The sequence below is a fragment of the Cinclus cinclus genome, chromosome Z, assembly GCF_963662255.1.
Source record: "Cinclus cinclus chromosome Z, bCinCin1.1, whole genome shotgun sequence".
NCBI classification, from domain to species: Eukaryota; Metazoa; Chordata; class Aves; order Passeriformes; family Cinclidae; genus Cinclus; species Cinclus cinclus.
In genome coordinates, this window is record NC_085084.1 from 37,876,851 (window position 1) to 37,899,726 (window position 22,876).

At 49.8% G+C, this 22,876-nt stretch overlaps 1 protein-coding gene across 1 annotated transcript; it reads left to right on the forward strand.

Annotated features, from left to right (window-relative positions):
• Positions 1-13,406: 13,406 nt before the first annotated feature.
• Positions 13,407-22,876, forward strand: LOC134056929 (serine/threonine-protein kinase PAK 3-like). The gene is made up of 11 exons (XM_062513889.1): positions 13,407-13,482; positions 14,384-14,477; positions 15,821-15,900; positions 16,959-17,022; positions 18,288-18,336; positions 19,534-19,646; positions 20,173-20,290; positions 20,928-21,027; positions 21,474-21,670; positions 22,261-22,398; positions 22,787-22,876. Exons 1-11 carry the CDS (start codon positions 13,407-13,409, stop codon positions 22,874-22,876), a joined length of 1,119 nt encoding a protein of 372 aa, XP_062369873.1.

Below are 22,876 nucleotides of genomic sequence, written 5' to 3' on the forward strand. Positions count from 1 at the left end.
AGAACCAGGTTCTTATCCACATCATCGCTGTACCCTTTGGAGGAAAACTGCACCAGCACCCTGACTGACAGGGTATCAGGTTGTATTCTGACTCTGTCAGTGGTTTTATTTTTATTATTGCATGTATTTTGTTTTTTCTTCTTTTTTTTTTTTTTTCCTCTTCCCTATTAAAAATTGTATTACTGACTTGAAGTCTCACTGGTTTTGCTTTTCAAACCAGTACACCACTTCAAAGCAAAATGAGTAACTTTGTAAGTGCCATACACAAAATCAGTGGGTTATTTCATAAATGCTTCAAGTGTGGATGTAACAACCTAGATAAGTATACAGAACATAATAGTGAAAATATCTCCCCTAATTAAAGATTGCATGAAAATAGCTTTCATTTGGAAAGTCATAGTGATAAAAAAAAGATTAAGAATGCAGGGCATTGCATTAAATTATATCAATATTTACATAACAAATATCTAATACTGGATTTGGGGTAACAAATTTTGTGATTTTACATTACAGATATAACCTTTTTACATATTCATTATCAAAAATATTATTCAAGATCCAGACTAATGCATCAAAATGATTTGCACAGCTCTCTTTACTGAGTTTCAACAGGGAGCAGAATACACTTTATAGCAGAACTGGTCAAAATGTCATTTAACTTTCACCAAAATCATATGCCTTTTTCTGTCATAGAAGAAAATGGGAAATGGTTTGTTGCATCACCTGAAAAACCTTGCAAACCACATCCAGAGATCTTCTGGTGTGAACATAACTCTGTTCTTTATTCTGCAAGGAACAGTTTACAACATCCAAAGTAACAGGAAAAGGTAGGAGAGGGCTCTGATCCTTTTTGAAGATAGGAGTGGCATTTGCTTTCTCCTGTTTTTGGGCAGTGCCCACAGCTGCTGTGACTGGTCAAAGGTTGCTGAGAGGGGCCTCACAGTTACATCTGCCAACTCCTTCAACACCCAGCATTTGATGGGTGCATCACATCAGGGCCCATGGACTTAATTATTTCCAGTTTGCTGAAGTATTCCCTGACCTAATCCTCTTGCACCAATGCCAAATTCCTTCTAACCTCAACCATGCTGTGATTCTATGTTCTCCACAGAGAGCCAGAGAGGCTCTGGCTCTTTGAGTCATAAGAGCACTACATCCAGAGAAGTAAGCAGATCAGGATTGTGCAGTAAAGGAAAAGGCAGAAAGAGACAAAGAAGCAGAGACAGCAATCAATATTACAGAAGAGACAGTAAGCATAATAAATATTTGAGAGGTTCTGCATTATGAAATAATGTTGAAAATGACTGTTAGTCCTTCTGCAGAGGAGGGTTCGGGCTACATCTCACAGTTTGCAGCAGTCGATTGGATAGAATAAAATCCTTTACTGAGTGGAGAGGTCTCTAGATCTGGAGGGGATACCACAGCAGTTGCTACTGCTCTGACAAAAGAAGCAGATCAAGAAACTGATAGAGTAACAGATCACTGGGCAACTTCTGGAGAAAAGCAAAGGATGAAAAGTGAAAAATCTGCTGGGTAAAGGAAATACACAACTTGCTATGGAGAGCACAGTTTTGGAGCTGGCAAGAAAGAGAAAATGACTTCAACAAAACTATCATAATTCAGTGACTGCTACAAAGATGAATACAGCCTTTCAGGATATCTAGCATGCAGAGAGACAAAGTCTGATAAAAAAACAATGAGGAGTCCAAGTGTGGATACAGTCTGTGAAGGAAAATTGATGGACACAGTGAGGCCTCCTAACAAGAAAAAGCAAAAGAAGAAACACTGGAAACCTTAGCAGTCTACATTTTCCTCATGAAGGGAAGTGGAGGGGTAGGCACTGATCTCCTCTTTCTGGTGACCAGTGACAGAACCAAGGAAATGGTATAAAGTTGTATCTGGGGAGGTTTACGTTGGATTTCAGGAGAAGTTTCTACGCCGAGAGGGTGATTGGTTCAATAAGTGTTTGGACAATGCTCTCAGTAGCTCTCAGGCAAGTTTTGGAGGCTCTGCTGGAGAGGATTTCATTATTGCATGGCAGTACACAGGAAAAACTCTGGGCAATCAGGAACACTCAGTTACACAGAGGAAGCAAAGATGGAATAGATGAATTCTGATGCAGTAGCTGCAAAATGGTGTCATGCTCAGCATGTAGAGTGAGGAAGGAGAACTGGGAGGACATACAGAGTTGTCATGTTTGTCTTCCCAAGTAAATGTTACACGTGATGGAGTCCTGCTTCCCTGGGAATGGGAATGGCCTGCCAATGGGAAGCAGTGACTGAATTCCTTGTTTTTTTTCCTTCTGTGTCCAGCTTTTGCTTTACCTATTGCTTGTCTTTACGTCAGCTTATGAGTTTTGTAACTCTTACTCTTCCAGTTCTTTCTCCCCTGCTCCCAGTAGTGGAGTGAGAAAGTGGCTGCATAGTTGGTTGGTTGGTTGATGACTTGGGTTAAACCACAATACCTTCCTATCCACTGCCACTGGCACTTGCCCACAGTGTCAGGTCCCTCTCCACTTACCACATTTGCCATGCTTCTGGAAGCTGGTGCTCCTGGCCAGCTGTTTTATTGGTGCTGCTCAAAAACACCAGCAATGGAACCTGATCCCATAGACACACAAAGGAACTATAGTTGTCTCTCCAGAATAAAGTACAAGGGACAACCTTCTTTCTACTCCAGGAAGACCAAGACACTGGTCTTTGTAGGATGTGCTGTCCCATCAGTTGTTCTCTTGAGTGAGACAGAGAGGCAGAAGAGAGATAGGGAAGAGAAAGTGGAGAGGGAAGAAGGGAGACAGGAAGGAAGGAAGTGAGAGAGCAAAGGGGGAGAGAGAGAGGGTAGAGAGAAGGAGGTAGGGAGGGAGAGAGGAAATAAGGAAGGGAGGAAGAATCACTCCATCAGCCAGACACTTCCTGACTTTGAGAATCATTCAAGGGGTCAGCTAAAGAGTGTCTTCCTTGAAGCCCACTTCTTCATGCAAGTGTAGCTTTACAAGCATCATCAAGGCCACTGTTTTCTTTTGCCAGAGCCAATCTGTTCTGAGTGCTGTGATCAGACATAGAACTCTGATTATCCCTAGAAGTGGTGTTTGGATTCAGAGAAGCTGCTCTGAAGCTTCAGTGCCCTGTACCCTGGAAGGGAGACCATCCTTTCAGTCACATAGCCTGTCATGACTGGCAGGCAGGAGCCATCCTGCCATCCTGTTTGCCCAGAAATCCCTCTGACCAAGGGACCACAGGGTCCTAGCTGTCCCTTTGGCCACAGAGAAAGGCAATGCATGGAGCAGCATGTTCATTCCATCTGTGCATAGGCACCATTGGCCTTCATTTGTCACATTCTCCTACGTAAATGCACTGTTCCTTTTTCATTCAGAACCTCTTCCACTGTTATGTCTTCAGCAGGATTTCCTGCAGGAGGAGGTACCACCAACAGGGCCATGGGGTTCCATAGACCTTTGGACTGTGAAGGGTCATGGAATCAAGGGCAGGCCCCAGGTGAAGGGAGAGAAAGCAGCACCCAGTGACTGTGTCAGGGAAATAACAATTTATTTCCTGTATTTTGAATGAAGATTTGCTGGAGCCTTGATTGTGCCACCACTGGAGTGGCCTCTTGCAGGGCTGGGAGAGCTGTGGGCACCGGGGGCCCTTCTCTTCCGGGAGTGCCGGGACCCCCCATGTGAGGAGTTTCTGCCTTGGATGGAAGAAGAGGCTCTGCATTTGCTGCCCTGGGCAGAACCTGCCTCTTCCACCTCCCTCAGCTCCTCCTGGGCCTTCATCTGCTCTGCAGGCGAGGACACAGAGGAGGGACAGTCAGTATCTCTGCAGAAGGCAGTGTGTGAGGTGCTGGTTTGGTCGTCCATATCAGAGCCTTCAGGGCTGCTTGTAGGGTAGACAGGATTTTGCTCCCAGGAGCTAGTGGAGCTGGCCACAGGCTCGTGGTCCTTCTCCCCAGCAGTGTAGGATTGCAGTAACCTCTGGGCCTCTGTGCTGCATTCATGCACAATGACGTTAATAAGGCCATAGACCAGTGCTGCTGTATATCCCTCAAGGTCAGGATGCAGCATCTGGAACAACAACTTCCCATCCAGACCACAGAGGCATAGGGCCTGCAGGATGTGTCCCTCTGCATTCTTTGCCAGCCACCACTGGGACCCATATATTACTTCAAGTCTTTGACACAGCCAGGGCAGCATAGGGTCTAGGAGATGCTTTTGACCTTGGAAAAGTTCTGCCCACACCTCAGGCAGGAGGCCCCCCACAGCCTCTGGCCTCATAGCCCCCTGCTCAGCTGGGGACATTGTCCCCTGTGGAGAAGATGGCAGGGATGGGACAGAGCAATGGGGGCTATGGTTTTTCAAGTGGCTGGCAACTCTTCCTGCTTGACTGCAGGTCTCTGGAAACTCTCCAGGGGGTGTGACAAGACACTGTAGATAGTCATCTTCTTCACGCACAGAAAACTTGACAATCAAAATCATTCTGCTGCAGACTGGGCACGCTGGTTTCCTGTCTGTCCAATGCATGATGCAGCCCAGGCAGAACTGGTGGCCACAGGGCATCGCATAAGCAGCATCCTCATGAGCATCATGGCAGATGGGGCAGCTCCACTCTCTCTCTGTGGGCCTATCTGTACTCCATGGAGAGTCCTCGTGAGTGGGGGCTCTCCTTTCTGTGGGATGCCGGGGCTCCCTGTGTGAGTGCTCCCAGCCCTGACAAGGTGCAGCGGGACTTTGGCTGCTGCCCTGGGCAGAGGAACTTGCCACCACCATCTCCTCCTGCTCTTTTTGGGGCTGCACCTGCTCTGTACCAATTGGCACAGATGGCTGGAGGATGTGGAGGGCACAGAGGGCAGCTTCTGACGTGCTGGGCTGGTCCTCCATGTCAGAGCCTGCAGGGCTGCTGGCAGGGGGTGGATGCCAGGTGGGAGTCCCTCCCTGGCAGCTGATGGAGCTGATGGAGCAGGAACTGGCCTCAGGACTGTTGTCCTCCTTCCCAGCAGCATGGGAGCACAGCAGCCTCTGGGCCTCCTCACTGCATTGGCACACAATGAAATTGACAGCGCCATGAACCAGCTGTCCTGTATATTCCTCCAGGAGAGGCTGCAGCATCTGGACCATGACCTCCCCATCTGGACCACAGAGGCACAGGGTGTACAGGATGCTGTTCTCTGCTCTCACTGCCAGCCACCACTGGGACCCATATATTGCCTCCAGCCTCTGGCGCAGCCAGGGCAGCATGGGGTCAAGAACATGTTCTTCTTTTTGGAAAAGTTCTGCCCAGACCTTGGGCAGCAGGCTACCCACAGCTTCCATCCCTGCAGGCCCCTGCTCAGCTGGGAAGAGTGTCCCTTGCACAGGAACCGCTCCAGGGCGCTGGCAGCTGTTTCCATCCAGGAGGCCAAGAGATTTTTCTGCCTGGCTGCTGGTCTCTGGTGATTCTCCCTGGGGTGTGATGACACATTCTAGATATTTTTGTTCCTGCAGAGAAAACTTGACAGACTCTATCAGTCTTCTGCAGAGTGGGCACTCTGGTTTCTTCTCTGCCCAACGCAGGATGCAGCCCATGCAGAATTCATGGCCACAGGGTATCACATAAGCAACACCCTCTTGCTCATCATGGCAAATGGGGCAGCTCCATTCTGTCCCCACGGTTCTGTCTGTTCTCCATGGCAGTTCAGGGAGTCCTGAGAAGCTGCTCCCCATCACTGGCCCTACCAAAGGATCTGACACACTGCAACAAAATGGAGAACCCTTGGTCACTTGCTGTCCCTGTGCTCAATCCTCCAGATTTTGTGGACACACATGGCAGGAAATCAGACCTGAGCCAGCTTGAGTCAGGTTCTCTCTGTGCCTGAATGAAAGCCCCAAGGAATGTGAGGTTGCAGTCCAACCCTAGAGACATGACAGTTCATTGCCAGGTGACAGTATGGGTGACATCACAATGGGATGTCCAGCTCATTGGACCAACACAGCATGTTGGAGTCCACTGTCTGTGTGGGGCATGGCTAGTACCTGAGCACACTCCAAAACCCAATGATAGCAGCCTTTGTTACACTCATTTTTCATAGGTCTTTTATCCCCACCCTGATTAAAGGTAATCTAGTTCATCTTGAGGTTGCACATTACTTCTGGATCCACATGAGCAAACAAACTAACAAGACTGCCTTAAAATGTATGGCATTCCCTTCAGAAGAGATTCTTTAAATATATTTTCCAGCTGACAGGTGATCCTGATAGCAGTAGTGTGCATGCTTGCAAGTACTTAGACATTTAATTAATCCATTTAAAATAAAAAGCTTCTTTCAGCTTCTAAAATGAAATCCTTGCACAGTGGTAGGAGAATTCGATGATGTACCACAGATCTCTTCGGGGATTCAAAATGCATTTTTGTGCTCCCCAGAGAAAACTTCTACAACAAACTTGAGATCACTCTCTTCTCTCTGAAAACAAGCTAACCAAAGGCTTATGATTGATTGTGTGCCCTGTGGGACAACCCTGTCAAAAAGCCTGCCTGGACCTGTTAGGGCTTAGGGAAAAGATGATGGCTTTGGGATGAGAACCCAAAGCTGCCAACACCATCCCCCAATGCACCATCCAGCACTAGGAGAAGCCTTGCTTAATTTTGTCGTTATTTTATCCAACTACTTTTTTTCCCCCCTTTTTGCTACTCTCAACTTCTGTGCATATGTTCCTACCTCTTCCTTTCTTTGCACCTTCCCCTCCCTGATTGTCAAGCTAAGCAATACACAGGTGGCTTAAGGTCCTTTTATTTCTACCCACCTGCTACCTGATTTGATCCCATCAGATACACAATAATTCTCATTATTTTGCCCCTAACTGCCTTCTCCTTGGTGCACTGTTGGCTAAGTTTTCAGTCTTTTGGGCAATAAGTGGGAAAGGGCTGACAAAGTGACTTCCTGAGGCCTACAGAGCAATGCACTGCGAGTGAGACCTGTTCTCTTTCAGGCAAAGATTCTTCAAAAGAACGTCAGAATTCCCATAATGGATATGAAGCACAGTTGGCAGAGCACTAGACTGTGAAAGGATTTGAAAGGGGATAGGAAGCTCAGCTTGCAAAATGAGACATAAGAACTTTTCTCCACCAGAATTTTCACATCACAATAGCAGTGCTCCATGCTGGCCATCTGTTCTCTTGATATCTCCCATTTGCACACCCCTCCTGCTGGCAATGGGCTCACTTTGGCTGCCATGTGGGGCAGAGAAGGGAACAGGCACCCACAAAGGGATCATTTCACTGCATTTCAGAAAATGACATCAGAGTAACTTTTCTCAGTGAAGTCATCTGAAATGACTTAATAGTCCTAGTAGTCTGGATTGCCTCAGGGGTGGGGGTCAAAAATGTAACAAAACTCAAGAGGTTCCTTGGTAATCCTTTGTTGGGGGTTGGTTCTTTCGCTTTTCCCTCTGTGGAATTTTTCCCATTGTCATACTAAGATACCTGTTGACTAGGTCCTGGTGACAAGGGGGAGGGGAGAGAAGAGGGAAACCCCTCAATATCCAAACAGCCAGAAGAGGAAACGGAAAGTTCTGGCTCGCTCCATTTCCCCTGCGGAGTTCTGACAAGAAGGACGATCGGCGCCTCTGCCCCATTCCTGCCATCCCAGCGTCGGGAGCCATCCTCACTGCTGTCGGACCCTACCCTGCTCCCTTCTTGCTGTAACCTGCCACCATGCAGCACTCTGCTGAGCATCAGGACCCACACCGTGAGCAGAGGGCTCTCTCTCCATCTCTCTCTCCCCCTGGGACAGCGCTGCCATCACCCCCAGCCCTCCTGCAGCTCTGCAGGACCCGCCCGCCCCCAGCACCGGGAACTGCAGCTCGGGGAAAAGGTGCCTGCAGCCAAAAAACACTGGGACTGAGTTACTGTTCTGTTTGTGGGTAATTTCATAGCTGTTGTTGTTCTTGTTTGTCTTGTTAGTTATGCTAGTAAAGAACTGTTATTCCTATCCCCATATCTTTGCCTAAGAGCTCCCTTAATTTCAAAATCATAATAATCTATAAAAAGAAAGGATCACATTTTTCAGTTCAAAAAGAAGCTTCTGCTTTCCTTAGCAAACACCTGTCTTTCAAACTAGGACATCCTTTAATTAAACCAACAATGAAAGTCCGTAAAAAAGAAAAATAGAAGATATCAAGAAACTGACAATAATTAATAAAACTTATTTGGCAAAAGTTATCTTATTTAAATTATTCAGTACCTTAACAATACTTATGAAGATTCTAAGCACCATATAGGCAAACTTAAGTTAGAGTAGCCAATCATCCTTGTGAGACATTTTCAGTTTTAGGTAACAGGTTTTTATTTCTTTTTTTATCAGATCTACACATTCTGTTACATTGTGTTTTGCAAATTTGGACTGGAATTCATAAATCAAAATTCCTTTCCAAGGGTCAGATAGTATTTGCTCTATGTGTGTGATGTTAGGGAAAAGGACATGAACCGCATTTCTTTCTTGTTCTCTTACCTCTCTGGCACTCAAAGCCGTACTTGCTATTACAGTCATTAGGTACAAGGTCCTGCTAGGATGGTTGACTAATTCAGGAGCAAACAGCCATGCTGCCATACTGGGGACATTGTTCTGGAAAGATGAACCATCTAATGTTTTCCATTTTAGAGCTTCTTGTTCCATTGCAGCTTTATCTGCAGTGAAGTTATGTTTACTGCACTGTACAATCCAATTTTGTGTGTCCAGAGCTGACTTTAATAGCATAATTTAGGAATCTGCAGCTGTAGATCTCATAGCCATGGGATCAAAAGTCCTTTCCACTTCTGGTTAAGTGGCTCTTTATTCCAGATCTGGACACACCCAGTCTGTGGACTGGTGAGGATATACTTGAACATTCAGGGTTACTGGTGAGACCAAAACAACACACTTCCATGGTGATAAAAGCATTTTCCCCAAAAGGTTACCGATTCTTTAGCATTTCGGCCTCCAGCCTCTGGTGGCAGACAAGACTCAGTACCCACTTCTGCCAGAAGGAAGCACTGCAGGCGCAGTTTGCAAAGTTTCATTAGTGATACAGGGAAAAGGAACACCATTTATTCCCCATTTTATTTCCAGAGAGCCTCAGGATATTCAAATTCACCACCGGCTCCCAACTCACTTTTTGGAGGTGGTGCTGAGATGTTGTTTTCTCAGTCTTGATCCTTAAATTTTGAAATAAATAACAAAAACACAGACGGAGATCAACGGGGCATCAGCTGTTTCTCATGCATTGCTTGGAGGCCAGCTGCCTCCCACACTCTCCCAGTAATTTTAGCACAATTTGGAGTGGGGATAGATAAGGGTTCTCCCTGCTTAAAGGGCTCCAAACTTTTCACACAACAGGTGTTCCCCAGGTTGATCCCCGGACAGAAGACCACGGCTTTTCACCATGTGCTTCCTCCTCAAAAAGATTTATTTCATCCCCCCATCAGAGAAATTCTCAAAATATTCTCTATTTCACTTTGTTTGGGATTACTGCTAGTTTTCCTGTGTAATTCAACAAACTCAGTTGCAGACTGAGGTATCCCTACCATGGACTCTGCCTCCTGATAAGCAAATTCCTTCTTTATCAGTGGGCAGGGCTTGGGATGAGAAGGAGGGAAGCAGATTGGTTTTGCAGAGTCAAACCTCTCCTCCAGGGAGAGGAGGAAGGTGACATCATCTTCGGGACATCCCACCTCCATATTTTTTAGGCGTGGGCAGAGTTCAGGGCGAGGGGAAGGGTTTGACTTTGATGCATTAAACCCTTCTCAAGGGCTGTGGGGGTGATGGTACAGTGAGGGTGGCTGGCATCTTCCTTGAGTCTGGATAACGCTGGTTCCAGGCCTTCCCCAGCAGTGTTTAGAGTGGCAACTCTAAAGCTTTTGGCTTTGGACAAGCGTCTTTGACTGGTTTCTCAGGTTTTGGGGGCAAGCTTCCTCCCAGCATTCAATTCTTGCTCCAGCCTGAGGCTGGGTGTTGTTTCAGGCTCTGAGGCAATTTGCCACTCATGCAGCTCTTTCTCTAGCTCTTCTGCAACTTTTATCTCTCTGAGCCAAACCTACATGCATATGGATACCAGGCCTTGTCCTATACTAGGACTTTTAAATTTTCTTTCACCAAAGTTCATGTTGTCTCCACAAATAACTGTAGATGGGGTTAGTTTTTTCTCAGCCCCATCACTCTTTAGGGCTGGACAAGCTTTCTATATAAACTTTTAGCAAGTCTGTCAGTGGAGAGCAGTTCAGATCAGTTTCTCTGTGGGATTTCATTATATTTCTGCCAGAAAATAGCAGCTTTGACTCTAAATTTATTTGTCCTTTATTAAGTGATGAACAATTACTGATGTATAAAATACCTATGTGACCTCAAGAGTACCCTGCTTATTGCACCCATTAAAATGTAAGGCCCCAAAATCATCACTCACTGAGACACTTAAGGACTTAAAAGTACTTAAACTTGTTCACATACTCTGAGTTAGACAAGTATCAGAAATACTGACAAGATATTTCTCAAGAGGTCGGAACAACAATAAAACCTTCACTGGCAATTTTTGAAAATCAGAGAACTTTGACAAAAAATTTACAGCAGCATCCAATCAACATAAAACATTCCATTACGCATTACCTTCGCAGATTCAACTTAACAAACTCCAAGGCTGGGCTGTTAGATTTTAAGTTACTCAAAAATCTGAGAGGAGAGAATCAGAAAAAAAAAAAGAGAGAATGACAGAAAAGATACAGGAAAGAGCCAACAGAGCTACTATTCTTCATTCCAGTAATGTTCAGCTGATAGAAATTCCAAGAGGAGGTAGGGAAAGACACATGGTTGCCACATATCCTGTTTTAAATACCCTTTGGCTTTCCTGGGGCCTTCCCCCAGATAGGGCTCCCCCTCACCTGGCCATTTAGGAGCTGGGTTAGGGGCTCCAGACACAGGTATGGAGCATTGCCTCTGGTGTACCAGGGATTAGAACCCTCTGCTGAGCTGGGATACAGGCCTGGGGCTGAGGAGTGTGCAGAGCAGGGCATGGCCTCAGCAGGGCAAGTCTTGATCTGTCCCTTCCCCCACATATGAGCACCTGATATGTTTTAAGCCAGCAATCTCCTCTAGTCTCTCACAACAAGGTTTCCAGGTTCCTGTGCTTCTTGGCTGTCAAGACTCCAAAGATCTGTGGCTGGATATTAAGAAACTTGCACTTTTATTCCTTCCAAAAGAGGCAGCATGAGGGCTGTTTTTAATTTCTAAGGCCTTTTCTTCTTTATATGTCTTCGTCTTGAGTTAGTCTCTCCCCTCTCTCCTTCCCCATGAAAATGTGTTCTAGTTTGAAAGACAGGTGTTTGCTAAGGAAAGCAGAAACCTCCCTTTGAACTGAAAAATGTGATCCTTCCTTCCTACAGATTATTATGATTTTGAAATTAAGGAAGCTCTTAGGCAAAGATATGGGGATAGGAATAACAGTTCTTTACTAGTATATCTAACAAGACAAACAAGAACAACAGCTATGAAATTAGCCACAAACAGAACAGTAACTCAGTCTCAGTCCCTTTCTGGCTGCAGGCACCTTTTCCCTGAGCTGCAGTTCCCGGTGCTGGGGGCAGGCGGGTCCCGCAGAGCTGCAGGAGGGCTGGGGGTGATGGCAGCGCTGTCCCAGGGGGGGAGAGAGAGAGAGATGGAGAGAGCCCTCCGCTCACGGTGTGGGTCCTGGTGCTCAGCAGAGTGCTGGATGATGGCAGGTTACAGCGAGAAGGCAGCAGGGCAGGGTCCGACAGCAGTGAGGATGGCTCCCGACGCTGGGATGGCAGGAATGGGGCAGAGGCGCCGATCGTCCTTCTCGTCAGAACTCTGTGGGGGAAATGGAGCGAGCCTGAGCCTTACACTTCCTCTTCTGGATGTTTGAATCTCATGAGGTTTCCCTCTTCTCTCCCCTCCCCCTTGCCACCAGGACCTAGTCAACAGGTATCTTAGCATGACAATGGGAAAAATTCCACAGAGGGAAAAGCGAAAGAACCAATGCCCAACACAATGGAAGGGGACAATGGAAAAAACAATCTATGAGAGGCTAAAAATGTTGGAGTTACAATGTAGTAAAAAAGAAAGCAAGCAGTGCACAACAATAAATAGAAAATTTCACAGAAGAGGTAATGCCTTAACCAACAAAGATGAAGTGTAACATGGGGCCCTGGAGCAAAGACGAGATGGTGAGGGCTTACAGAGTGGTTCTGATGGCAGATGGGAGCTGCTGGTGGTGCCTGGGGCAGCTCTGGAGCTGCAGGGGCAGTTTCCTGCTCCCTCTCTGCAGCAGTGATGCTGGCAGTGGTGATTGCGATGGGTGTCTCTCTGCCGGCAGAGCTCTGTTTGGCTCTGCCACTACCATCAGTCTGCCACACTGGGCATGTGTGTGGGGATTGGTTCTGCTGCTGGGCTGCCTCTTCCTTCCTCCCTGCTGGGCTCCTTTTGGCTTGACTGGACTCTGTTGGTATCAGTATCACTGCTCTGGGTTGCCTTGCTCTACTGGAGCAGAGAAACAGTCTCACATGCCACCCTGGCCCCGATGATTTCAGCTGTGGGTCAGAGCTGTCACTTCTGCGCCACCCATCTCAGCCCCGTGGCCTAAAAAGGACCATGGAAGGATGAAAATGGGGGGCAAAAAGTAGTGGCGCTACAGTCCCAAGGCCTCTCTGATATAGTGAGCCAAACAGAATGATTCCACTTTCATTCCTGGTAAAGGCATTTCCCTGATAAAATAATACCCATGGGTATGATATAAAATTATTTGAGTAAACAGCACTGAAAGATGCATGACATTGTCTCTGCACCCTGGAGAGACCTCTAAGTGTAATTAAATCAGTGCTTTAGGTTTTCTACTTTCTAGAACTAAAGACTGTCCAGCAGGACCAGGCGTTCTGCTTTTCGCTCAGAAGCATTAGTGGCCAAAAATCACTATTGTGCTCACTGACATTGTGGTCATTTCTCAGTGTTCATCTTCTCAGTGTTCAGCTCTTAGGTGTTCAGCTACAGAGGCCTGCTGTGTTCTTGGAGCTACTCCCAGTTGCCTTGAGCAACAGCTTATGGACTAGGAGGGCTTTTTGTGTTGCTTTGTAGCAGAGGAGAACTTTGCAGGTGCCTTTTGGCCTTAGCTGAAGTGAGAAGGTGTGCTTCTCGGTGTGACTTCACAAGGCAGCCTAGAGCAGCTGCTATTGTGATGTCAGCGGCCGCATCCCAGCGCTGTCAAGGCAAAGTTGCTGTGCCCAGGCACGGGAGGCCTCAGTGGGCAGAGCAGCTCTTTGGCATGCTCCCTGCAGGTGCAACCTGCTGATCGACGAGGTCTCTGACAGCCAGCTGCACCCTGAGAGCTCTCGCAGGATTTTTGTTTGTCCCCACAAGTGCTGTCTGGTGCCGACTTGAGCAGCATAGCTCCCGCCATGGAGAGAGTGTGTGCTGCAGTTTGCACGGCTTTTACCGTGGCTTATTCTGGCTACTTTTTCACCCACCTGGCACGTAAGTAGGCGCTTCTATTCGGTGCAGCAGATGGAAGGCCAAAGGCCATGAAGAGGCCTTTTGTTGGGTAAAGCTGCTGTCAGCAGCTGCAGCTGACAAGGGGGTGTCTCTAGCCAGCGGGGCGTGGGCTGCATTTGTAATGTAGCCTGCTGGGCTTCTTCTCCCCACACGGCATGGCCTGTGGCAGTGGAGTCTGGAATCTCCTGCGTTTGCTGGCTCAAGAATGACAACTTCTAAGAGGGGAAGACAGGGAGAGCTTAGAAGGAGCGCTTGGAAAAACTGCGCTGCTCTCCAGGACTGAGGGGAAGCCTCTTCTTGTCTGCATTCCCCCATCCCAGCACATGTGTGTGGGACTTGACAGTTCCTGTGTGCTGAAAGAGCCCTTCCCTCTGTGAGGAAATCACAGAATCAGCTTGGGAAAGGCCCTTGAAATAGACATTTCAGACAAGTTCCTGTATGCTGCTGGGCACAGGAGGTGCTGCTGTGCTGCGTCACATTAGAACTGCCACCATGGCTAAAGGGCTTGGGCTGAAGTGTTACGGGGCAAAGGTTTTCAGCAAGCTCGTAGCAACTGACGCATGCATCTCTTCAGAAAACTGAAATACAGGAAGGAGATGAGCTGTAGCTCCTGCTGGGTGGGGCAGGGCAGAAACAATGACTGTTTCAGAACTTGGACTTCATGGGCCTCAGGTTTCTGGGGCTTGAGTGGCCAAAGAGGACAAAAGACAGACACGAGGCAATCCTTTGTGCTGTTGTCTTGCTTGCTGTGTGACACGAGGCTTGCTGCTGGAGGCATGGAGTGAAAGCAATATGCTCTGGTGTGGGTTGACTTTTTGGTGAGTTTTCCCAGAGCGGGCAGTTTTCTCACAGCATGGGGTTCTTTTTACTTTGTGTGTTGCAGGTCACATCGCCCGTGCCTGGAGAGAATCCAGCCCTTGGGTGAGTGGGAAAGGAGCCTTTGGCGTTGGTAGCATTGGACAGCTGTGGAGCAAGCTGTGAGCTGGGCCTGCTGCAGTCCAGTGCCAGCCTGCTTGGATGAATGAAAGTACAGTGCGGGCTCTCTGCAGCAGCAGCAGCAGCAGCAGCAGCAGCAGCAGCAATGTGTGGAGGATGTGTGTCTGTTTTGCCCAGTTCCATTTCAGAGCTTTTAAGCAGTGGAAAGTGGGGTTGCTCGTTGCTTGAATGCATGATGGAATTTCTCCTGTGCAAGAGAGCGCAGTCTGCTCTGATTGGTGCAATTAGCTGGAGGCTGAGCAACTTAGAATCCAGATGATTCCTCCTTAGTGCATCTGGGTTCTAGAGCTGAATATCAAGAAGGTTGCCTGTCCCTCCCATTGCTGTCTGTCTGCAGAGCCCAAAAGCAACCTCAGAGCCTCCTGCGGCTGCGCATCTTCCTGAAGAAGAGGCCAAAGGGGAGGAAGATGCCCACCAAGCTGCAGCTGCTGCTACTGTGGGGCCTGAGCATCCAGCATCAGTAAGTGGCAGCTGGGAGTGGCCCTGTGGCTGGAGCAAAGGAGAGCTGGAAGTTTTTGATCAGACAGCACCTCCCCTGCGTAGTTGAAGATGCTGAGGGCTGGAATCTTTCTGGCACTTGCAGAGTGTTTCACCCCTGGGAAAGGGGTGTGGAACTTGGACATTTAGGCATCCGTTCCCCACCACTCTGATAGGGGCTGTGAATTCCTCTTAGCAGGAGACAAGAGGTAGCATTAGGGTGTCTTTGGATGTTGCTGGGGTACAAGTGAGGCCCTTGGTGGCCAGTGGCTGTGCAGGCTCCCTATCTCTGGTGAGGAGAGCCGTGCAAAGATGCACTTGACAGCCTTGCAGGATATGGAGGAGCCACTGTCCCCTGGAGGGACCTGGCCCTGCTCATCAGCAGCTGTGGGGAGCTCAAGGAGCAGCTAAGCTGCAGCAGGGGCCTGTAGCTGAATATCTGTCAGGTTCTGAATGACAGGTTCTTTCCTGTCCCTCCCGCTGCTGTCTGTGCCCAGAGCCCAAGGGCAGCACCAGCCCCTGCTCTTGCTGAACGTGGAGTCAAGGAAGAGGCTGAAGAGGAGGAAGGTGCTAATGAACCTGTCCCTGCTGTCAGCCCACGGCCTGAGCAGCCAACATCAGTAAGCGCCTGCTTTGGTCAGCGGTGTCTTTGGGGTCATGTTGTGCATCGGGTAAAAGCAGCCTTTGGAATTTGCGCCTTGTGTGAGAGAAGGGGGCAGCAAAAGCCGAGAGGTGAAGAGCCCAGGATGTGGCCAGCAGCATCTTCCAAGGGGCTTGCATTTGAAATGGGATTGGAGGGGCATCTGTGGCAGGCGTGTTTCTGACCCAAATTTGTTTCTTGTCCCAGAGCTCCACTTCCTCTGGCCTGGCGCCGGCACGAGCTGCAGCTGCCGGCTCTGAAGAAGCCTCCTGTCCCCAAGCTGGAAAGTCAAGCGCGAGCAGCTCGTGCACCTGGAGCACAAGTAGTTCCTCGGGCAGCATGGAGCAGCTGCTTAGAGAGAGGACAGAGGACGAGTGCCTGGCCCTGCTGAGTATGTCCTTTGTGATGCCTGTGTGCTGGAGCAGTGCCCTGTGTGATCGTGTGTCAGCGTGAGCTGTCCCACCTGCAGTTCCTGCTGGGCTGAGTGTCGGCTGCTGCGGCCTCCACACAGGAGCTGTTGTTGTGCTTGGAGGTGCTGAAGGAACAGCGGGCTCTTGCTGCTGCCTCTGAGGGCAGCCTGGCGTGCTTTGGCTTTGCCTGAGCTTGCCTCAGTACAAAAGGCAAAAGAGAGATGGTTTGTGGCTGAGCAGGAGGCCGGGACCTTGTGAATGAGGCGACTTCAGGGAGCTCCTGTGGGGCCCAGCTCCTGTGGGGCACAGCCAAGGTCATCTTCAGATCATAGCCTCTCCTGAAGGCTGAGGAACCTCACTGTTAAGGCCCATGGCAATAGGTTGCAACATCAGCTGCTGCTGCTGCTCTTGCAAGCCAGAAAGGCATTGTTTAGGTAAAGTGCTGCTTCAAGGCGGAGATCATGCCTCTGCTGGAAGCACTGGGCACTATTCTTCCGCTTCTGGAGCAGGCAGCTGTTGATACAAATTGATTGCAGAAGCCAAGGTGCCTTTGCTGCTTGCAAGGATGCCAGCTTTTGTTGAATGGCGCAGAGTGTTCATGGCCAAGAACAGAAAGGTTTGGGTTTTATAGACCACACTCACTTGTCTTGGTCGTGGCCTTCTGATCTCTGTGTCCTTGGACTGTTTCTCCACGTGCTTAGATTTTAGTTTAGGCTTCTAGTTTAGTGCAGACCGTATGTGCTGCAGAGCTGCTTGTCCTGCTGCTGTTGTTTTGGTGGTGCTGCTGGTGGTGCTGGTGCGGCAATGGTGTTGTTGTTTGTCCAGTGAGGGAGTTGAAAGGGCCCAGTGTGCCAGAGAGTGGGGCTGCCTTGGTGATCTGCTGCAGGCTGGCATCTCAGTTTTGTAGTGAGCATCTTTCCTTTGGGTTTTTACAGGGACGCTGGTGAGCGAAGGAGATCCGGAGGCTAAATATACAGAACTGGAAATTATTGGCAAAGGGTGAGTGCAGCCACAGGTGCTTCTTCAAAGGGAGGGGCTGTGTACTTTGCTGCTGTCACCTGTCGCCGGAGTGATGTCAGGCAAGCTGCAAAGCTGTGCAGACGCTGCGCTGAGACGCTGCTATGTCTCAGTTTTGGTCAGCATTGATAGCTGTGGTCTGAAGGCATGGCAAAGACACCTGGATGCTGGAATGGTCCTTTCTGCAGCAAGGAGCAGCACCTGGCACATCTCCTGTCCCTCAAGTGTCTTTCCCCCTCTTGCCGCTTTTCTTGGGACAAATCATTTCTCTGTGTCCCAAAAGGATACAGGATCCGTGGCAATGAAAGGAGGAAAAGCTTCATTGCCTCCAAGGTCAAGGTAGCAGCTGCGGGCTGTCAGGGAACAGCTCTCAGGAAGCTTTGTTCCAGCGTTTTGCTGAAAACAAGGTTCAGTGGTCAGGATGACCACCTAGCTAGTCTAGAAGCCAAAAGCAGACACAAAAGAAGCAGCTCTCTTTTGTAGCTGAGGTGGCAAAAGCCAAAGCTTCAGGCCCGTGTCCAATGCCAATGCACTCTAGAGGAAAAGGCATCGAGTGCCTGAGGGGAGAGCCCTCGTGGATCCCGTGGGGTTGCGGCCTTTCCTGCAAAGAAAGCACCAAGCTATTCCCTACTGAAAGCCAGCTCTGCGGACTGTCAGTGGGATTGATTTGCAACATTTCCTCTGGGAGGAGCCAAATGTAGAAGAAGTCCCCTGAAAAGTAGAGTGCTTCCTGTGTCTGCTGCACCCAAGAGAAGCAGCTGCCCATGGCTCTGGAGCCAGAAGGCAGCTGTCTGAGGATCTTCTGCTTTGAGCACTTCTCCATTTGTGTGTGCAGCAGTGGAGACCTGTGCCTGCTCTGCCTGTGGCTGCAGCTGTGGCTGGAGACTACTTTCCTTGTCAGCTGCAGAAAGGATGTGTGTTGAGAGGTTTTCTTCTGATGTCTGTGACATGGCTTCAGGCTTCTCAGAAGGCCTGTGTGGAGGTGCCTGAGTGTGGCACATCCACTGCAAGGAGAAGTGTGAGCAGGCCCAACGGCCATGTGTGTGTGTGTGTGTGTGTGTGTGTGTCTGGAAAAATCACAGACACGCACGGACACAGAAAGAGAAAGGGGGAAAGGAGCCAGAGCAGAATGTGTCGCGGTGCATTTGCTGTTTGTCCCTGGCCTCTTTTTCCTCCTTGGGCCACAGTGTCTGGCTTCTGCAGGGACTAAAGGACTTCTCCTTTCTCTGCTGCTGTTTTGTTTCTAGGGGTTTTGGCACTGTGTGCACGGCAGTGGAGACTGCCACAGGAGAAGAGGTAAGTGTCAAGCGGTGCTGCAGCTTGTGCAGCTCTCGAGTGCCCTCCCCTGTGCTGTGAGCTGTGCCTGAGCTTTGGGTCGCCACTAGAGCTTTGCTGCAAAGGCAACTGAAGTGCAGAGCAGGGTCTGCCTGCCAAGCCCAGTGGGGACAGACTGTGTCCTTCTGAGCTGCCGCAAGCAATGCAAGGAGGCCAAGGGCTGTCTTTCTGAGGAGGACACGCTAGCTGGTTCTTAGTGGCAAGGCGGTGTCTTAGAGAATGGCGGTGCCCTTTGGGGCTTTGGCTCGCGGTTCCCGAGTTCTCCTTTCGTGCTGTCAGCAAATCCATGGGAATTTTGATGGTAGTTCCTTAGGCACGTGCAGTGCTGCCCTTGGGAACTGTGCTTAGAGAGAGAGGTCTGCAAGGAGTCTCTCGAGGGCCTAAGCCCTGCTCAGAGCCTGGTGTGTATCGCTAGAGGATCAAGGCATGAGCTATTTCTTTTTAGAATCAGTCAGGAATTGCAAATGTCACTGGTGTGCTAAAAAGCATTTTAGCAGAACAAATGGAAAATTGCTGAAGTGAGGATGTGCTAGCCTTGTTTTTTTTTGATGTGTCCTTAATGATGTTCTCATCATGACAACAATTTTTCCATAAAATCTGTCGGTTTTTATTTCTCTGGGGGGTGTGGGGTGGGCTGGGGGGGACGGTCAGGATGTTTGTAGGGCGGCATTTTATCTGTCATATCTGTAAGGGTTTGCCCTGTTGTTGTGCAGTGAAGAATGCCGGTGGCCACCGGAGTAATGATCAAGCCCCCTAGAAATGGCCAAGGTTTTCCAGGAGTTTTGCTCCATTTTTCCTAGGCCTAAGTTGTTTCCTGATTGCAAGTGGTGCGTGAATTCAAAATGGGGATGATAAAGTGAGGCCCTGGGGGAAGAATGTGGGTGCAGCAAGGGCGGTTAGAGCTTTGAGCTGGAGAGTTGAGACTGTGTTTCTGCCAGGTTTGCAAGGCAAAGGGTTTCTGGCTGTGTGTCCTGGGAGTGGCGACCAAGGAAGCAGTGTAAAGGGCTCTTGCAAGCTCAGCTTCCGGTTCCTCTGATGTCCAGTCCCAAGGCATTTTGGCACAGCGCAGCTGTATCATCCCAAAATCACAGTGTCCCTGTTGGCCTTGTGTTCCTGTGCCATCGACTTCTTTGATCCATGGTTTGCATGTCGTTTTAGGTGGCCATAAAGAAAATCAGTCTGTTGCAAGTGAAGAGCAACGAACTGTGCGTGAATGAAATCCAGGTCATGCGGGACAATAAGAACGCCAATGTGGTGAACTATGTAGACAGGTGAGTGGTTCTGCTCTTCTGCCGTGAAGGGTCACTGACGTGCTGCAAGCCAGAGGTTCAAGCACTCCTTTGGTTGCTGGCAGAGGGTGGAGCTGTTAATTCCTTCCCCTTTCTGGGCTGATCCACAGCATCTTGGAGGAGTTTGCATGGGGGCTGCATTTATCTTTTGCAGCATATCTAGTTTGAAGTGCGCTTTCAAAGACCAGGTCTCGGCCCAATTTTACTGCGTCAGCAGCCTCCAAGTTCCTGCCCTCTGTGCCCATTGTCCTGTTGGGTTTGGTGTTTGATTTTTCCCCCAAGGTTCTTGAGTTCTGACAAAGCACTGGAGATGGTATTTCCCATGGCCTGTTGCACAGCTGTGCATACCAAGCAGTCTTTTCTACTGCACAGAGTTCAAGCCCTGTAGAGCCTTGTGAATGCCTATTCCCTTCGTCCTGTCTTCCTCGGAGAGAGACACGGACAAAAGGGTCCATCAGGTCATGCAAGCGCACGCGTTCACCTGCAGGTGGTTGTTTCCTCCTTTCAGCTACCTGGTGCACGAGGAACTCTGGCTCGTGATGGAATACATGGACGGAGGGTCTTTGCACGATGTCATTAGGGAGATCCAAATGGCAGAAGGAGAGATAGCAGCTGTCTCCCGCGAGGTATGGGATTGCGTTGGTGCTTGCCATGGCTTGGGTGGAATGGGTGGGAAGGGGAGGATTGATTTCATCTTCCGAGCTTCCTTTCTGCCTATCTCTTGTGACTGGCAGAGCGGGGGCAAGTGCATCTGGAGGGCCTGCCAAGGTGCGGGCCCTTCTTCTAGTGCGTTTGTTTGCGTTGGCCTCTGCAAACACTTGCCTGCTGCCTGTGTGTGCTGCATTCCTTCCCTGTAAGAGCAGCCGTGCTGCTGGCACAGTGTCAACCGAGTGGCAAAGACAAAGAGACACTCACAGGACTCTGCCAGAGCTCAGCCTCCAAGGAGAGCTTTGCACCCAAAGGGGCATTTGCAAAGGCATTTGCTGTCATCTGGCTGGAGAGAGCACAGGCACTGCAGCGGTGCTCCTTCAGTCTGTGTTTGCAGGGCACTGGCCAGAAAAAGCATTGCCCTTTCTCTTTCAAAGCGAATACACCCTCTCTTAGAAAGGCACTGCTGTCGTCATGTTGAAGCAGCAAGCTCTTGCCCTCCCCTCAGCCTTGCCTGCCATGGCTCGGCGTCCCCCAGCAAGTCAGTCTTGCAGATGTGCCACTGCACTGCATGAGGGACAAAGTCAGATCTCCTGTTTGTTTTTCCTCCCTCAGTGCCTGCAAGGCCTGGATTTCCTTCACTGCAAGCAAGTGGTCCACCGAGACATCAAAAGCCACAACATTCTCCTGGGCTTGGATGGATCTGTCAAGCTGGGTGGGTGTTGTTAAGGGCAGGCCCAGCCGTGGTGGGCTGTGGGCTGGGGGTGCATTTGAGTGACTTCCAGTTGCCCAAGAGTGGTGCCTGTGGCAGTGCAGGCTGCCCTGCTGCAAGCGCAGAGCACAGCCACAAGGTACAGGGCGGTGTGGCTGGGAAGAAGCTGTCAGGAGGGGCTTTGGGCTGTGTGTGCCCTCACGCAAGCAAGGCAGTTTCAGTCTGGAGCTTCAGGGAACTAAAAGCCACTGTGTGAAACGGGGGGCTTTTGCTAAGTGGCCCATCTGCTATTTCCTCAGCTGCAGCTGTTAGGAATGCCAGCATGCCATTCCCGTTTGCATTCCCTTTGGATTCCACACTGCCTTCTTGGGCACTGGGAGAGTGGGGACTTCTTCTCTTTGCTTTCCTACTTCACGCTGGCTTGATCCGAGTGTGTTTTTTCTCCTCAGCTGATTTTGGCCTCGCTGCTCAGCTCACGGCTGAGCAGAGCAAACGCAGATCGGCTGTCGGGACTACTTACTGGATGGCGCCTGAAATTTTCACCAGGAAGCCCTACGGCCCCAAAGTGGACATCTGGTCCTTTGGCATCGTGGGGATGGAGATGGTGGAAGGAGCTCCTCCTTACCTGATGGAAACCTCCCGCACGGTGCGCTGCAACTTCTCTCAGATGCTCCTGTCCCTCTAAGAAAATCTGCCCCCGTTCTTCTGCCTGCCAAGCTTGGTAACACCTGAAGACCATAGCTCCCGGGCTGCATAGTCTCTTGTGCTTCTTGCCCTGTATTATTCCCCTTGCCCTTGAATTAGGAACGGCCCAAAGTACGCTGATGCCATTTGCTTGCTGGCAGCTTTGCCTAAGGGAGCAGTGAGCAGCGCCAAGCTGCATGTTACGGAAGAATCCTTGGGAAGAGTAGAGTTAGACCAAAGTCCCTCTTCCAAAGCGGCAGTAGAGCTGGTGTCAGTCCTCGGAGAAGCCGAGTGTGCTTTTGCTGATGGATTTGCTCCTGATTCCCAATCAGCCCATGAAATCAGGGCTGAAGGCAGGAGCTTTTGCACATTGGACTGGCTGTGGTTGCCTCTGGCTTTGGGTTCAGTTGGTTGGGGTGGGAAAGGCATGTCGCAGCCTCTGGCGGGGAGGAAAGGGCCACTTGTGAGAGTGCAGCTTGGCCAGCGGGGTGTGGGTGAGCAGTTTTGGGTGCGAAGGAGACAGGTGGAGTGTGGCGTTGCCTTCTTCTCTAGGCTCGACAGCTGATCAGCACCGGGGGCACCCCGAAGCTGCAGAAGCCCAGGCAGCAGTCGGCTTGGTTGCGAGACTTTCTGCACTGCTGCCTGGAGACAGACGAGGACAGGCGCTGGTCTGCCCAGGAACTTCTGCAGGTAAAAGGCAGAGCAGCTACAGGCTGTGCCAGCTACCCACTGCCAGGGGCTCCTCCTCTGCTCAAGTCCAAGGCGTCAGGTGGGCCCCGCTCCTAAGAATCTCCATTCTGGGGGCTTTCCAAAGGAAAAACAAGGAGAATCCCAGCCTGCCATGGCTTGGAAGGAGCCTTGCAATGACAATTAGACTAAATCTCCTTAAGCTGCAGACCTCTGGCTTCATGCATTTGTGGAATTGGAAGCCATGTTTGCCTGTGGCAGGAAAGTCCTGGACAGGGAGACAGAGGTGCACAGACTGCCCTCGTTTCTGTATGTCTCTGGTAGCCAGAGAAAGGCTGCTTCAGCCTGTGAGGAAAGCAGAAGTTCATTTGTTCTTTTTCTCTTTGGGCAGCATCCGTTTGTAACTTCAGCCAAGCCGACCTCCAGCCTGACGCCTCTGATCATGGCAGCGCAGCAGCTTATGGCTGACAGAAGATTCTAG

What these genes read in the sequence shown, in the direction of transcription:
- LOC134056929 (XM_062513889.1), top strand. Translation starts at nt 13,407, where the DNA reads ATGGAGAGAGTGTGTGCTGCAGTTTGCACGGCTTTTACCGTGGCTTAT. An exon ending in GGACAGCTGTGGAGCAAGCT is followed by an intron (nt 14,478 to 15,820) that starts GTGAGCTGGGCC and finishes TTCTTGTCCCAG; the next exon opens with AGCTCCACTTCCTCTGGCCT. An exon ending in CTGGAAATTATTGGCAAAGG is followed by an intron (nt 17,023 to 18,287) that starts GTGAGTGCAGCC and finishes TTTTGTTTCTAG; the next exon opens with GGGTTTTGGCACTGTGTGCA.